A 15,097-nucleotide genomic window follows, 5' to 3' on the forward strand; every position below is an offset into this window, starting at 1 on the left:
CTCCTTTATGGATTAGCATTGACTACAACAGCAGCCAGTGTATTCTGTCTAATTATCCTTGAGGAGGCTGAGGTGCTTGGCCAATACTGGCAGCTGGACAGCTCTAGATACCTCCCCGTCTTTCCTTCCATACTGTTCAGAGGTTCTGGCCCTGCATGCGGATTGGATAGAAAAATTCTAGCCCATAATTCTAGTCTCCCCCAATATCTTAACTTAAGAGAAGACAAGTTTCTTTTTCAATTTACTTTTCGTTCTTACTAAGAAAAAATCACCGGCATCCCTTGATTTTTCTCAGGATATAATGAAAACGCATTAAGTGCTGCTCATGTTCCTCTTGCAATCAGGCAGCAGCATCTACTCAGAGTGATATGAAGGAGCCTGCCAAAGGCCATCAAAAATGTGTCTTATTTTGTTAAAGCAGTTTGCCTTTCTAATGTTTCACAAAGCTTTGTAGCCTGAAAGCTGCTTAACTACTTCAGGGTGGATTGTTGCTGAACGAAACTTGGGTCCAGTAAAATGAAGGACTGCTACTGCCTTGAAGAATTAAAATATCAAAGCTTCCCTACTATTAATTCTGCTGGGGCTTGATGCCGCTGTATTTTGCAAAATCCACAGCTTCCATCCCTGACTTCCTCTTACTCTAGCCACATTATGGTCCCACATAGCGTTCTTAAGAGAGCCAGTAAAACAGGTAAGAGAGCTGGGCCTGCTTCTGGCTCCTATAATTCAAGCACGGCCAACTTGGCTTTCTTCTCTCCTGAAAATTCTTCTTATTCAAAATACTTTCTACTGTTTGCTCAAACTTTAAGATATTCATCTGAAGCATTGCTTTCTGACCTTCCAGTGAGAGCTGTTAAATTGGCAGGGCTAGGCTTTTGTGGTGGTGGCTGCAAACCTTTGGAACTCATTTCCTAGGGAAACATGCATGGTTTCATTGCTGCTAGCTTTTAAGGAAACTCTTAACTCAATCTGCATTTGGTTAATTTTTAACATGCTGTGCTTTTAAAACAGTTTATTGATGCTGCTCATAAATTGACGGTATTCAGTGGCGTAGCGTGGGTTGTCAGCACCCGGGGCAAGGCAAGTAATTTGCGCTCCCTAACCTGTGGATTTGCGCCCCCTAACCCTAACCCCCAGATGTTGCGCCCGGTGCGGCCGGCCCCCCCTGCACCCCCATGCTACGCCACTGATGGTATTGATGGGGGTAGGTTGTTGTTGTTTATTGTGTTGTATTTGAACTTTTTGTAAATTGCCTTGGGACTGCAGTGTGCCCTGAAACATGGGTTAGAAATCTTTTTCTTTCCTTTTTTGCTGTGAGACACCAGTTTACCCTGATTACAGCTTCTTAAAGAACAGAGAAGGAGAGTAACCTTTGAGGAAGTGGAACATGTAATGATAGAGGCATCTTATTATTATTTCTATCCCTCTATCATCTCTGAACGCAGATTTTTCAGGGTTTGGGAATACAGTACAATGCAAACCTGTGGGATGTGTGTGCATGCCATGGGCATGGAATGGAGCGGCCTCTCCCGTATAGCTCCTTCAGCTCTCTCTGTAGTCTCTCTGCAAAAAATAAAATAAAACCCACCCACCCACCCCCCCCCCCACACACACACTACCACCATGCCAAGTAAAAGCTGATTGTAATGCATGTACAATGTGTAATCTTCCTTTTCTCTCTTTTTTTCTGCCTAGAACGATATCCCCTAGTTAAAGTTTGGAACTCTTGGGACTATTACAGTTACAAATAATATTCTGCAAGTGTATATCACTTGCAGACTTCAAGCCTAAATTCAAGACAAGAGCATGTCTCTTGCCTTAAATTTGTTATTAGTGGAGGAAAGCCATTTCATGTTTCAATGTAACAAAGTGCTATATAAATGACTGTTTTAGGCCAAATCCTTGCAGCCACTCTAAAAAATTCATGTGGGAGTCCATTTTTTAAAATGTTTTATTCACAGTCCCATCTTAACCCTGTTTAGAGCCCATTAAGAGCTTATGTTTTCTTGCCCTCATCTTTTCCTCAGCCGAAGGAGCTTCATCTGGAGCTCTGGGCCAAAGTCAAAGTATACTGTTAAGCCACAAGAAGCCTAGTGAGGCTATCTTCAGATCACATGATTTTCATGCACGTAAGCAGTTCATAAAGGTATAGCTGGAGGAGGATGCATGGGTTTATTTTACAAGCCCCTGAGTACAGCATTCCAGGAATTAGCTCCTACCACTGAGTTTCCCATACTGCATTTCCGCTGTTTAGTTTTCGTTTAATGCTCCACGTGGAATAAGGCACGACAAGCACATTCTGTCACTAGCAAAAGCCACCTATACCAGGCTTCCTCAACCTTGGTCCTCCAGATGTTTTGAGACTACAATTCCTATCATCCCTGGCCACTGGTCCTGCTAGCTAGGGATCATTGGAGTTGTAGGTCAAAAACATCTGGAGGGCAGAGGTTAAGGAAGCCTGACTATACATTAAAAATTCCCATTAACCTCCTCATTGTCCCTATGGCTCAGGTATTTGTTGTAGCTCAGGAGGCTTTCAAACGATGAATTGACTTTAGCTATTTGCCTTAATTCCTGAGCTGCTACAGCCATGTCTATTTACACTCCAGAGGGGGGACTCTTTAATACTCAGGATGCGCTTCCCCCCAGAGCCAATTATTTGGCTCCTGGAGTGTCTCCCTCTACCACTTTATAAATTCTTGATTAAGAATCAATGCCTCCTTCTTGGGAGAATTCACGATTAATTCTAGAGTTGCCTAACAAGTGGAAGAGCAAGTCTTTTGGAAGAATCAGCACGTATTCTGCAAAAGGAAGTCTTGCCGCATTCGCTTATTAGTGAGCTGGAATTATCAGCATTAATTCAATGATGTTCACTTTGACATCCATGAATGACATCTGCGCCAGCAGCTGCTAACACCAGTTCATGGTGGTTCTTAAGAAGAGATTGCTGGATCAGGCCATTGGCTCACCTAGTCCAGCATCCTGTTCCCACAGTGGCCAACCAGATGCTTGTGAGAAACCCACAAGCAGGACCTGAGCACAAAAGGACTCTCCTTTCCTGTTATTTCCAGGAGGTGGTATTCAGAAGCATTAGCGTCTCTGACTACAAAGGCAGAGCATAGTCGTCATGGCCAGTAGCCACTGAGAGCCCTTTCCTCCATGAATTTGTCTAATCCTCTTTTAAAGCCATCCAAGTTGGTGGCCGCCATTGCCTCCTGCCATGCCTTGCAACCAAAGAAAGAAAGAGAGCCAATGGCTTTGATTTCATTGAATGTTGTAATTAACATTTAGGTCACAAAGCTTAAACAAACTCCATTTGGGATTGATTTAGGCCACATCCACACCATACATTTAAAGCACTATTATACAGTGATACCTCGGGTACTTAATTCGTTCTGGAGGTCTGTTCTTAGCCTGAAACTGTTCTTAACCTGAGGTACCACTTTAGCTAATGGGGCCTCCCGCTGCTGCCGCGCCGCAGCCACACCATTTCTGTTCTCATCCTGAAGCAAAGTTCTTAACCTGAGGTGCTATTTCTGGGTTAGCAGAGTCTGTAACCTGAAGCGTCTGTAACCTGAAGTGTATGTAACCCGAGGTACCACTGTACCATTTTGACCATCCTAAACATCCTAGGAACTGTTAAGTGTGCTGAGAACTGTTAAAAGACCTTTATTGTCATCATAGAGCTACAATTTTTGGAGTTCATTGATTACTGAACCACTCTTGGTATTGTAGCTTAACAGCTCTCAGCACCATTAGCAGACTACAATTCCCAGGATGTTTTGGGGGAGCTATAAGTGTTAAAGTGGCATCATAGTGCTTTTAAATGTAAGGGGGAGTTGTGGCCTCAAAATAAGGAGCAGAAGCAGAATTGGAACGGATTAACCAATCTGGCGCTATCTCTCATGGTTTATAAATGGACTGTGGCTACTTCTCCCACAGCAAAAATAATATGCAATATTCATGCTTTGATTCTCCAGGACATACCAATTATATTTGGATTGCATGTTCTATCCATGCTTTACACTCCAGCTGTCAGAACGTAGTGTTTGCAGGTGCTCTGTGCCTGTGGGCAGATAGTGTGTATATATATATATATATATATATATATATATATATATATATATATGCTTTCGTAGATTTTCACGGGTACAGGAATGCAGGTTTTGGTGTCCTCGGGTGTCTTCCCGTGTAAAAGTTGGGGTGTCTAGGCGACGTTTCGACGAGGTCTCACTCGTCATCTTCAGGCTGGTGCTTTCGGCTTCTTGTTACTGGAACAGAGCAGGATCTCAGTGTTTGAGTTCCTATAAATACTGTAGAGGGGGTGTGGTGTATAGCCTCCAATGTTCTGGGCAGAGAGGAAGTTCCCAGGCTAGTGTGCCTTTTCTTCTTTTGTTCCTTAATTACTTGAGAGATATCTTGAGTGATTTCTTGAGTGATATCCTGAGTACCACTTAGGTGGGTCATTAGGTGTGGATTAGTTGCTAAAGTCTTTGTGTCTTGACCTCTTGAACTTTGTGAAGAGTTTTCATGAGAAGATGGCTGTACTGTACTTAGTTGTGCTCTGGCTTGGCTTCGTGTATAGGGGCGAGCTGTGGTTTTGTGGCTTGTGTCAGCCAGATCTGTGTAGGGATTGCAGGGGGGTGCAGCATCCGTAGGTGCCACCATGGATTGGCTACTGGATGGTGTCTGTAATTCATCTGTGGAGAGGGTCTGGGTTTGGGTCTGGTGTGGTTGATTGGTGTTGGCGTTCTGTGTGCCTCTGGATCTGGTGTCAGTTTTTGTGGGGAGGGCTAATTTCCAGATGTCTGGCAAGCGGGATGTGTCGTCACGCTTGTTCATGTTGTGAGGGTGTTTCTCTATCTCGATGGCTTCCATGATTATTCTCTTGTGGTGATGTTCCGTGTTAAAGAGCAATTTGGAATCTGCAAAATTAATTTCGTGTCCTGTTTCTTTCATGTGTTGGAAAAGAGAGGAAGTTTTTTCTTCTTTTTTGACGGCATTCTTGTGTTCTGCGATACGTGCATTTATTCGTCTGTTTGTTTGTCCAATGTACGTGGCTGGGCAGACTTTGCAGGGTATTTCATAGATCCCTTGGTTTTCCAACTGGATTTTATCCTTGGGGTTTCTGAGGATATTGGCTATTTTTTGGTTGGTGCAAAAGGCTGTTTTGATATTGTGTTTATGGAGGATTTTGCTAATTTTATCTGTAGTGCCCTTGATATAAGGAAGGAGGGCCATGCCATTGTTTTCTTCTGTGTCTTGGTTTTTGGGGGGTGTTTCCTTTTGGATTAGCTTCGTAATCCTGTTTTGCTGGTATCCATTGGCAATTAACACGTTTGAGAGATTCTGTAACTCAGTTGTCAAGTGGTCTTTGTCAGCCAGGCGTTTGGTTCTGGAGATGAGAGTCTTGGCTACGGAGTTTATTTGTGCAGGGTGGTGGTGTGATTGTGCATGTAAGTAGCGGTTGGTGTGTGTTTTTTTCCGGTAGATAGTGTGTCCTAGGGAGCCATCAGGTTTTTTGTAGATTAGGACGTCAAGGAAGGGAAGTTGGTTGTTGGCTTCTATTTCCATAGTGAATTGTATTTTGGGGTGTAAGTTGTTGAGATGTGTGAGGAAGCTATCCAGTTTTTCCTTCCCGTGTGGCCAAATTACAAAGGTGTCGTCAACATATCTGAGCCAAAGTTTGGGTTTGTGTTCTGACTTGTCTAAAGCATTGGTTTCAAAGTGTTCCATGTACAGGTTTGCGATGACCGGTGAGAGGGGTGATCCCATAGGTGCTCCTTCTATCTGTTTGTATCTTTGTCCATTGTGGATGAAGTACGTGTTGGTTAGGCAGTGGTTGGTCAGGTCCAAGATGTATTCGGGGGGATTGTATTTGTTTTGAATAGCTGTCAAGGCTTCATTAATGGGCACTTGTGTGAAGAGAGATACAACATCGAAGCTCACAAGTAGGTCATTAGGATGTAGGTTTTGCTTCTTTATTGTTTCTATGAACTGGAAGGAGTTTGGTACGTGTGAAGAGATGGATTCTGCATAGGGCTGAAGTTGCTTGGAAACCTTCCAGCTGACAAGAACCTACGAGAAACTAGAAGTCCGAAGAGCCACCATCTTATGTGATCTCTTGTTCCTACGCAACTGCCGAGACAACAACTTAATTCCCACATGCTTCCAACTTAAATTCCATTCTAAAACCCCAGCCACCGAAAGGATCCTGAAACGAACTGAACTATCCCTAATCAGAAACGAACTACACAAGAAAAGATACCTACTAGACCAAACCAACAAAGATCTACTCACTCTTCACCTCAAACTCTGTAACAAAATCCACCCTGCACTCTGGGACAAATGCAAACAACTAGCCGTCTGGAGAGCTGAAACGGAGACCTCACATAAGACAGACACACACACCAACAAACTCCACAAACTAGAGAAACGCCAGAAGCCCAGCCACCCTCCACAGCAACCCATGAAACAAACAGTACATAACATATCAGACAGGATCCTCACCACAACTGAAACCAAAGTACTCTCCAAAGGTTTCAACTTTGCAGTCGCCCCGAGACACATCCCCACGGAAAACATCATATGCGGAGTCGAAGCTAGCCTAACCAAAATCAACCCAGATGAAGCCAATAAAATCAGACTTGAAGTCACCAACATCCTCTGCTCCAGCAAACCACCCAGAAGCAATTTACACAAAGAAGAACAGAAAGCACTCACCAACCTGAAGAAAGACAACAACATAATCATTCTCCCAGCAGACAAAGGTAATGCCACAGTGGTGATGAACACATCGGACTACCAAGCAAAACTATCAAATCTACTCCAAGATCCTGCCTACAAACCTATAAAAACAGATCCCACCACCTACCTGGAAAAAACCACCAAATCCAAAATAAAAGCCTCTCCTATCAGTGAAGAAATCCAGCTAAGAATCATCCCCAGAGAAAAATCATCCAGATGCCCCAAACTCTACGGCCTCCCCAAGATACACAAAGAAGGAACACCACTCAGACCAATAGTCAGCTCCATAGGCTCACCTCTACAAAATCTCGCTAAATTTCTCGCCAAGCAACTTCAGCCCTATGCAGAATCCATCTCTTCACACGTACCAAACTCCTTCCAGTTCATAGAAACAATAAAGAAGCAAAACCTACATCCTAATGACCTACTTGTGAGCTTCGATGTTGTATCTCTCTTCACACAAGTGCCCATTAATGAAGCCTTGACAGCTATTCAAAACAAATACAATCCCCCCGAATACATCTTGGACCTGACCAACCACTGCCTAACCAACACGTACTTCATCCACAATGGACAAAGATACAAACAGATAGAAGGAGCACCTATGGGATCACCCCTCTCACCGGTCATCGCAAACCTGTACATGGAACACTTTGAAACCAATGCTTTAGACAAGTCAGAACACAAACCCAAACTTTGGCTCAGATATGTTGACGACACCTTTGTAATTTGGCCACACGGGAAGGAAAAACTGGATAGCTTCCTCACACATCTCAACAACTTACACCCCAAAATACAATTCACTATGGAAATAGAAGCCAACAACCAACTTCCCTTCCTTGACGTCCTAATCTACAAAAAACCTGATGGCTCCCTAGGACACACTATCTACCGGAAAAAAACACACACCAACCGCTACTTACATGCACAATCACACCACCACCCTGCACAAATAAACTCCGTAGCCAAGACTCTCATCTCCAGAACCAAACGCCTGGCTGACAAAGACCACTTGACAACTGAGTTACAGAATCTCTCAAACGTGTTAATTGCCAATGGATACCAGCAAAACAGGATTACGAAGCTAATCCAAAAGGAAACACCCCCCAAAAACCAAGACACAGAAGAAAACAATGGCATGGCCCTCCTTCCTTATATCAAGGGCACTACAGATAAAATTAGCAAAATCCTCCATAAACACAATATCAAAACAGCCTTTTGCACCAACCAAAAAATAGCCAATATCCTCAGAAACCCCAAGGATAAAATCCAGTTGGAAAACCAAGGGATCTATGAAATACCCTGCAAAGTCTGCCCAGCCACGTACATTGGACAAACAAACAGACGAATAAATGCACGTATCGCAGAACACAAGAATGCCGTCAAAAAAGAAGAAAAAACTTCCTCTCTTTTCCAACACATGAAAGAAACAGGACACGAAATTAATTTTGCAGATTCCAAATTGCTCTTTAACACGGAACATCACCACAAGAGAATAATCATGGAAGCCATCGAGATAGAGAAACACCCTCACAACATGAACAAGCGTGACGACACATCCCGCTTGCCAGACATCTGGAAATTAGCCCTCCCCACAAAAACTGACACCAGATCCAGAGGCACACAGAACGCCAACACCAATCAACCACACCAGACCCAAACCCAGACCCTCTCCACAGATGAATTACAGACACCATCCAGTAGCCAATCCATGGTGGCACCTACGGATGCTGCACCCCCCTGCAATCCCTACACAGATCTGGCTGACACAAGCCACAAAACCACAGCTCGCCCCTATACACGAAGCCAAGCCAGAGCACAACTAAGTACAGTACAGCCATCTTCTCATGAAAACTCTTCACAAAGTTCAAGAGGTCAAGACACAAAGACTTTAGCAACTAATCCACACCTAATGACCCACCTAAGTGGTACTCAGGATATCACTCAAGAAATCACTCAAGATATCTCTCAAGTAATTAAGGAACAAAAGAAGAAAAGGCACACTAGCCTGGGAACTTCCTCTCTGCCCAGAACATTGGAGGCTATACACCACACCCCCTCTACAGTATTTATAGGAACTCAAACACTGAGATCCTGCTCTGTTCCAGTAACAAGAAGCCGAAAGCACCAGCCTGAAGATGACGAGTGAGACCTCGTCGAAACGTCGCCTAGACACCCCAACTTTTACACGGGAAGACACCCGAGGACACCAAAACCTGCATATATATATATATATATATAAAAACAAGCCCCGAAACTTCCTAATACTGTAGGACAATTCCGCTTGTGAGGGGGAAGGGGGAGGGGGAAGGAAATGAAAAACAGCATGGGGAGTTTTTGCAAATGAGTGACTATCATGTAATCATCTTTCCTAGAATCTTGCTTCTATCAATAGTTTATTTCATTTCTCTTTAGCACTGTAGGCTACTTTAGAAGTCAGCATGCTCTTGCAGCTAGGACTGCAGAGTTTGCCTTCTGTGTCTCTGCAGGGCCCTGTTCAGATTTTTGGTGGTGAATTATTAATCCCCTTCTGTTGCTCTAGGTCGGGTAGTAAGTGGCAGTTCTGTATGAAAAGTGGCCCTCTTTGTTGGGCTCTAATTAATGCTTATGTAATCTCCTTCTCCCTCTCTTTCCCCCCTCCTCTCTCTTGTGTGTGTGTGCACGTCCTTCCTGGGTGCAGTTTGAATGAGGCAGTCCTGTGCAGTGAGATTCCTTTTTTGCAGTTCACAGACTTGAAATTAAATAAACACAGGAATGGTTTCAAAGTGTGAGGGAAAAAGAAATTAGACTGGTAAGTCAGTTATGGTAGCTTCTGGATGACCTGTTTGTTGAGCATTCACCCTGATTTGTCTGCGCAAAGTTTGCAGGAAGGTTAGATGTGCGGGCTATTTATTGAGCATCAGTTCTGATTTATTTGGAGGGTGTATATATACATTGCATTGAACGAATGTTATTCCATCCCACACTTTCCAGTGTATTACCTTGTCACTTTACTTTTACCCTGTACAGTGTTTTTTTGTTGGCTGGGGGCAGATTTATTGCACAAGAAATGTGATTCTATCCCACCCCAAAATAGTGGCAGTCTGGGATCAAAATATGTTTGCTGGAGAAGAAGTAGAACAGTTATGGATTCACCTGAAAAGAAGTGCAAGCAAGGCCTTTTTTTTCAGCTGGAGCTCACCGGAGCTCAGTTCTGGCACCTCTCAGTAGGGCACCACTGCCATTCTAAGACAACAAGGGAAAAGTTCACGATGAGCTCCAGCACCTCTTTCTCTGGAAAAATAGCACTGAGTGTAAGCATCCTCATTCATCACTGGTGGTGCCTACCTCACAAGGTTGTTTGGAGGATATATGGCATAAGAGTTGCAAGGCAATTTGAACCCTCAACCCTCAATTATTCCTTCATGAAGGAATACCCAATTTAGGGAAGGGTGTAACACAGATATTATATCCTGCCATCAACAGAAGTTTGTTTTCTCCTCTCATTCATAAATAGAGCTTTCAAAACATGTGTGTGCGGGTGTGGGGATGTTTGCTGTTTTGTGAATGCTTATCGGATCTGGTTACAGGCATGTAGAATCCCGGAATATCCAACCCTTTTCCATTGTTGTTTGAAATCTGTGACTTCCTAATTGTCTGGTTGCAGTCAAGGTCACTCAGTCAAACAGCCAGGGAGACGCCTACCAGGAAAATCTCTTCCTCACTCCTGCATCTTAATACTTCTTTGAAGAAGTTGTTGCTATGCAGCCTTGTTTGTTCACGGTATGTGACACTGTTTGCCTGCTCTGTATGTATAACTTGTTAAGGGTGAGTCAAGGGTTGGCCTGAGACAGAGATCCCTGTAGCTTTCCAAAACTGCCATCTGACCTACAGGTGAAGGCAAGATCGCTAAGGGGGAAGACCCTCACAGCCAAGTTCTGCGGCTGTCCCAAGAGATGGCAAATTTAAAAATGTGAGGATCTGGTTCCTGAAGTATAGAGGAGTTTGCAAAGCAGGTGAGTGACCAGAACGGCATTCTCTTCTGGCTGCTCTCTGGGGACTAGGCTGTCCCTTAGAAGGCTGTTTACATTGACTGTGCAGGAAATACATGAGTCGGTCGCACAGTATTCTGCTAGGGAGTTTGTTATGTAACTGTCATGTCATTTGTTGTTCATCCTTGAATTAGAGAGGTATATTTTGCTTCAAACCACTGTAGAACTCCCCAGAATCGAGGGTCAGTGCAAATATTATGAGGAGAAGGGGGAGGGGGACTCCAGAGAAGGTTTCCTACCAGCTGAAGCCCCAGTGATTGTCTACCAACCCTTGGAGAACTGAGAACAGGCTGTTCAAGTGACCTTTGTCCAAAATATGACAAGAGTGTTCAAATGTGATGAGGGAATTGTGAGGACAAGGAGATACTTGACTGCTTCCCCTACCTTTAATTTTAAAAAATATATATCAAGGAGGGGTGAGGAGAAGAACCAGAGAACTACATTTACCTCAGTGAAAGTGAGGTAAAGTTGCAAGAAAAGAACATCATTCATTCCTCAACCCTTCAACAAAGCCACACAGAGTTGTATACATGGTCTCTGCTTTATCTTCACAGCAACCCTGTGAAGTAGGTTAAGCAGAGAGGCAGACAAAAGAAAGAGAGTATACTCTGTCAACCTACCACACTGTAGCCATTGTGCCTTTTTGGAGGTGAGTGACAAAAGGTGCCGCAAGTACTGTTGTATGATTGTAGGCATTTCTTGCACAATGTTGAGTGAGCTGCATGGAAGCATAATTCTGCCATTAAGGATGAGCCTACAAGGCCTGTCAAGTAGCCCAAACTGTACCATTTTTGGACAGGCTTTGGAATTGTACAGTGTACAGTGTCAGGGAAAAAACAATCTAGTAGGGGCATTTTGGCGCTGTGGTCTAAACCACTAAGCCTCTTGGGCTTGCCGATCAGAAGGTCAGGGGTTCGAATCTCTGTGACGGGGTGAGCTCCAGTTGCTCTGTCCCAGCTTCTGCCAACCTAGCAGTTCAGAAACACACCAATGCCAGTAGATAAACAGGTACCACTGCAGCGGGAAGGTGAATGGCATTTCCGTGTGCTGTGGTTTCTGTCATGCTGCACCAGAAGTGGTTTAGTCATGCTGGCCACATTTTGTGGACAAACGCCAGCTCCCTCGGCCTGAAAAGTGAGATGAGCGGCTCACCCCATAGTCGCCTTTGACAGGACTTAACCGTCCAGGGGTTCCTTTACCTTTTACTTTTTGTGGTTAGTTAGCATAACACACATGAACACACATGCGGAGTAATGGTGGTTCCATTTGTTGTGTTCTATGCATTTGTTTTCTGTGAATAGTGTGCTCTTGTGAACCCAATGGCCACTCACCGCTTTACCCGGGGGGCGGGCGGTTGCGGCCCCTTGCTTTCTGCCTCCTTCCCTGGCAGCCAGAATACACAAGTGAAATTGAGGGATGGTTTTCCCGCCAAAATGGTCTGCTTCAAACGGCCAATCCGAGGCTCCTCCTGGAGGGCAGTGCCTTTCTCACATACATGCTGCATTGCAATTTGGAGGTCCACCCTTTTCTAGGAGACATATGGTGGTGGCTGGGGTTATTTTACAGGGTGTATTTGGCGAGAGTGCATGTGTTTGTGTCTCAGGTACTGCATATACTTTCCCCCACCCCCGAGCAGAACCTAAAGCTGTCTCAGCTGAAATGGTCTGTCCTAGCTGTGCAGCATCAGTGGAGCTGTCACTGTCTTAGTTAGATGAGCTGAGGGTGAGGTGGCAATCCTGGGCAGACTCTTTAAAAAGAGGACAGTGTTATCTTCACAGAGGAAGAAGTTTTGCACATGTCTGAACCCTTCTGTTGGAAATGTGTGTCTCTAGAAAAGGGAGCACTCAGTTCAAGGTACCAAAATTCTTTTTAAAAAGTTGACAACCTCAGCTCTGGGTGAGACACCCCCGACTTCAATTTTAGCATCCCAGAATCAGGCACATTAGCAAGATGTGTTTAGTGACAATAGTGCACTGAGAGTTAATAAGTAGACAATTCCACTTTTCAGGTTATAATACAGCTCAGTTCATGCTTCTTTGGGGTACCAGAAACAGGAAGCACAGGTCTCCGTACACATTCAGCCCCAACTGAAGCCTTTATTTATTTGAATCTCCTTCAACAGTGAAAATAAAGCTTGGCCCTTGAACCCCTATACAGTGGTACCTCGGGTTACAAATACCTCATGTTACAAACACTTCGGGTTACAGATTCCGCTAACCCAGAAGCAGTACCTCGGGTTAAGAACTTTACCTCAGGATGAGAACAGAAATCGTGTGCCAGCAGCATGGCAGCAGCAGGAGGCCCCATTAGCTAAAGTGGTACCTCAGGTTAAGAACAGTTTCAGGTTAAGAACGGACCTCAGGAAGGAATTAAGTTCATAACCAGAGGTACCACTGTAGTAATTGCTCAACCGTTCCTGTTAAATGGTTCAGAAATTTCCCAAAATGGGTACCCATGACTACTCAAGCAGTAACTGTGGAGCCGTCAAAGTGCAATGGCTTTTTGATGGCCGTTTAATTAAAAGTGTAATTTTAAGTACTTTATAGGGAAGGGAAAAGCAAATTCTGAATTTGAAGCTTTAAAAAAATAAATCTGGATGTTTACTCAGTATGCCTCATGGTACTGATTGAGAAAAGGTTTTTCAAAGACTTCCTAGCTATTCATGTAAATCTGTTTTATTGACAGGAACAGTGTTCATTATGCGTTTTGGAAGCAAGCTGAAATATTTCCTGTTTCAGCGGGCCTATCGGGACACAGAAGAATCGAATCATTGTAGCATTGTAGGGACTCCAAGGGCCATCTAGGCCCTCCCCCTGCAGTGCAGGAATCCTTTGCCTAATGTGGGTCTGTAACTTCCTGTTGAAGCAACAACTGCTTTTTATACCACAAATGCTCTGGCTTACTTTTGTCCCACTTTTGTCCTACATCACTCTTCCTGACAGCAATAATATAGCAACCTTGAGGGAGCATTGCAGAACAAGCATTGTATGCAGGGGGGTTGGACTAGATGACCCTCGGGGTCCCTTCCAACTCTACACTTACATGATTCTATGAGCAAACTAAAGGAGAATAAATTTGCCACTAATGCACTATTGATGTATCAAGAACGTGCTACAGAATACACTTGCAGGAAAACACCAGGAGGGGTCCTCTGTTTCCTCTTTGTTGAACGTTAGGACTGTAAGCTTTCCTAGGCGAGCACCAATCTTGTACTTAGTAATGAATTCTGCACAGTGAGGGAACTATATCAATCAATAAAAATTAGTGACTGGAGTGGGGAGCAGAGAGAGAATTCTAAGGTGTCATTGAGTAGATGGATCTTGGTCCACTTTGTACGCAGATAGCAAATCCCAAGACTGTGCAAGAGCTAGTTTGCTGAAGTGTCATTTGCCTCTCCTTGCCAAATGGGTACAATCTCAAGAAGCAGAGCTCTGCAAAAGCACAACTGGTGGGAACAACGAATGCTCAACACTGGCTCCTCCTGGCTTTTGAGAATTCCTGAGAATGTTTTCAGCGATGCCATGCTCCTGTCATTGACAAGCAGTTTCAGGGACTCTCAGCTCCTCTAAGGGATATGAGGCGGGCACTCCCTTAGCTCATTATTAGAGATGTTTGCTGGTTACTCTCTTCCCTCTCTAGAGAGGAATCCTTTTCTTGCTGTTACTTCGGGAGATGCTGTCTCATATCTGACTCGGCAAGGGGAAACTTGCCGGGGGAGGTAGAGAAGCTTCTTGGTGCTTGCAAAGACGGTTTTGCCCTGAAAGTGTCAACAGGCAGGTAAGGATCTCATCCATCTTGAAGATAGCATCAGGTGTGGTGCAAAAGAGTCAAGGTGACCCAAGAGTTGCAGCCTCCTATTTGGTGGCATGTGGAACTATAGAATTATCTGAGTCATTTAACATTGCCAGCTTTGGCTTCCATGCCTTGTAGCATCTGTTTGTTTGCAGACAGCAGCTCATAATGCTTTAATCAGCTCAAGAAATTGGAATGACTCTGGAGGGTTTCTGGTCAGCTGTGGTTACCCTATAGTAATTTCTTCTGGCCTTATAATCTGTTTGGACTAAATCTCCCTTCAGTTCCTGACACCCAGCAGTCAGATAAGGATCTGAAGAGGCGGAGGCAGGTGAATCTTTGGTGAAGTTCCAAAATGGGTGGATAATGTGGGGACAAGATACATATCCCCAAGGACCAGTTGCTCAAGTTCAGGAACCATGGCTGGAGCAGCAGTTATATCGAGCCAGCCAAGTCCCCTGGTCCAACTGGGTTGATAAATGGCATAGTAGCCCCTGATAAGCTGCAGGGAGCAAGGCATTGGACCC

General features: G+C 44.3%; 3 protein-coding genes across 9 annotated transcripts in view; 1 reads left to right on the forward strand and 2 right to left on the reverse strand.

Moving 5' to 3' along the window:
* PCARE (photoreceptor cilium actin regulator) overlaps nt 1–15,097 on the reverse strand; it is a gene marked incomplete at its 5' end in the record, with an annotated part of 409,145 nt that overhangs the window by 298,297 nt on the left and 95,751 nt on the right. The window lies entirely within an intron of this gene.
* Nucleotides 1–15,097, forward strand: part of TOGARAM2 (TOG array regulator of axonemal microtubules 2) — an 87,523-nt gene that overhangs the window by 9,473 nt on the left and 62,953 nt on the right. The window contains exons 1-4 of one of the 7 annotated variants that reach the window (XM_081854141.1): nt 9,503–9,538; nt 10,621–10,742; nt 11,333–11,427; nt 14,418–14,555. The exons of 3 other annotated variants lie outside the window; for them this stretch is intronic. The gene's annotated coding sequence lies outside the window, so the exon portion shown is untranslated. Of the gene's footprint in view, nt 1–9,502; nt 9,539–10,620; nt 10,743–11,332; nt 11,428–14,417; nt 14,556–15,097 lie in introns of those variants that run through there. 3 more of the 7 variants (XM_081854143.1, XM_081854140.1, XM_081854144.1) reach the window with 3 other exon arrangements.
* Nucleotides 2,704–7,201, reverse strand: LOC309338657 (uncharacterized protein; the record flags this gene model as incomplete). The annotated part of the gene is made up of 3 exons (XM_081855979.1): nt 7,110–7,201; nt 4,554–6,032; nt 2,704–2,756 (listed from the first exon to the last, which is right to left on the reverse strand). Exons 2-3 carry the CDS (start codon nt 5,773–5,775, stop codon nt 2,704–2,706), a joined length of 1,275 nt encoding a protein of 424 aa, XP_081712105.1. The 5' UTR covers nt 5,776–6,032; nt 7,110–7,201.

Source organism: Podarcis erhardii (genome assembly GCF_964252035.2).
Source record: "Podarcis erhardii genome assembly, chromosome: 3".
Classification (NCBI taxonomy): Eukaryota; Metazoa; Chordata; class Lepidosauria; order Squamata; family Lacertidae; genus Podarcis; species Podarcis erhardii.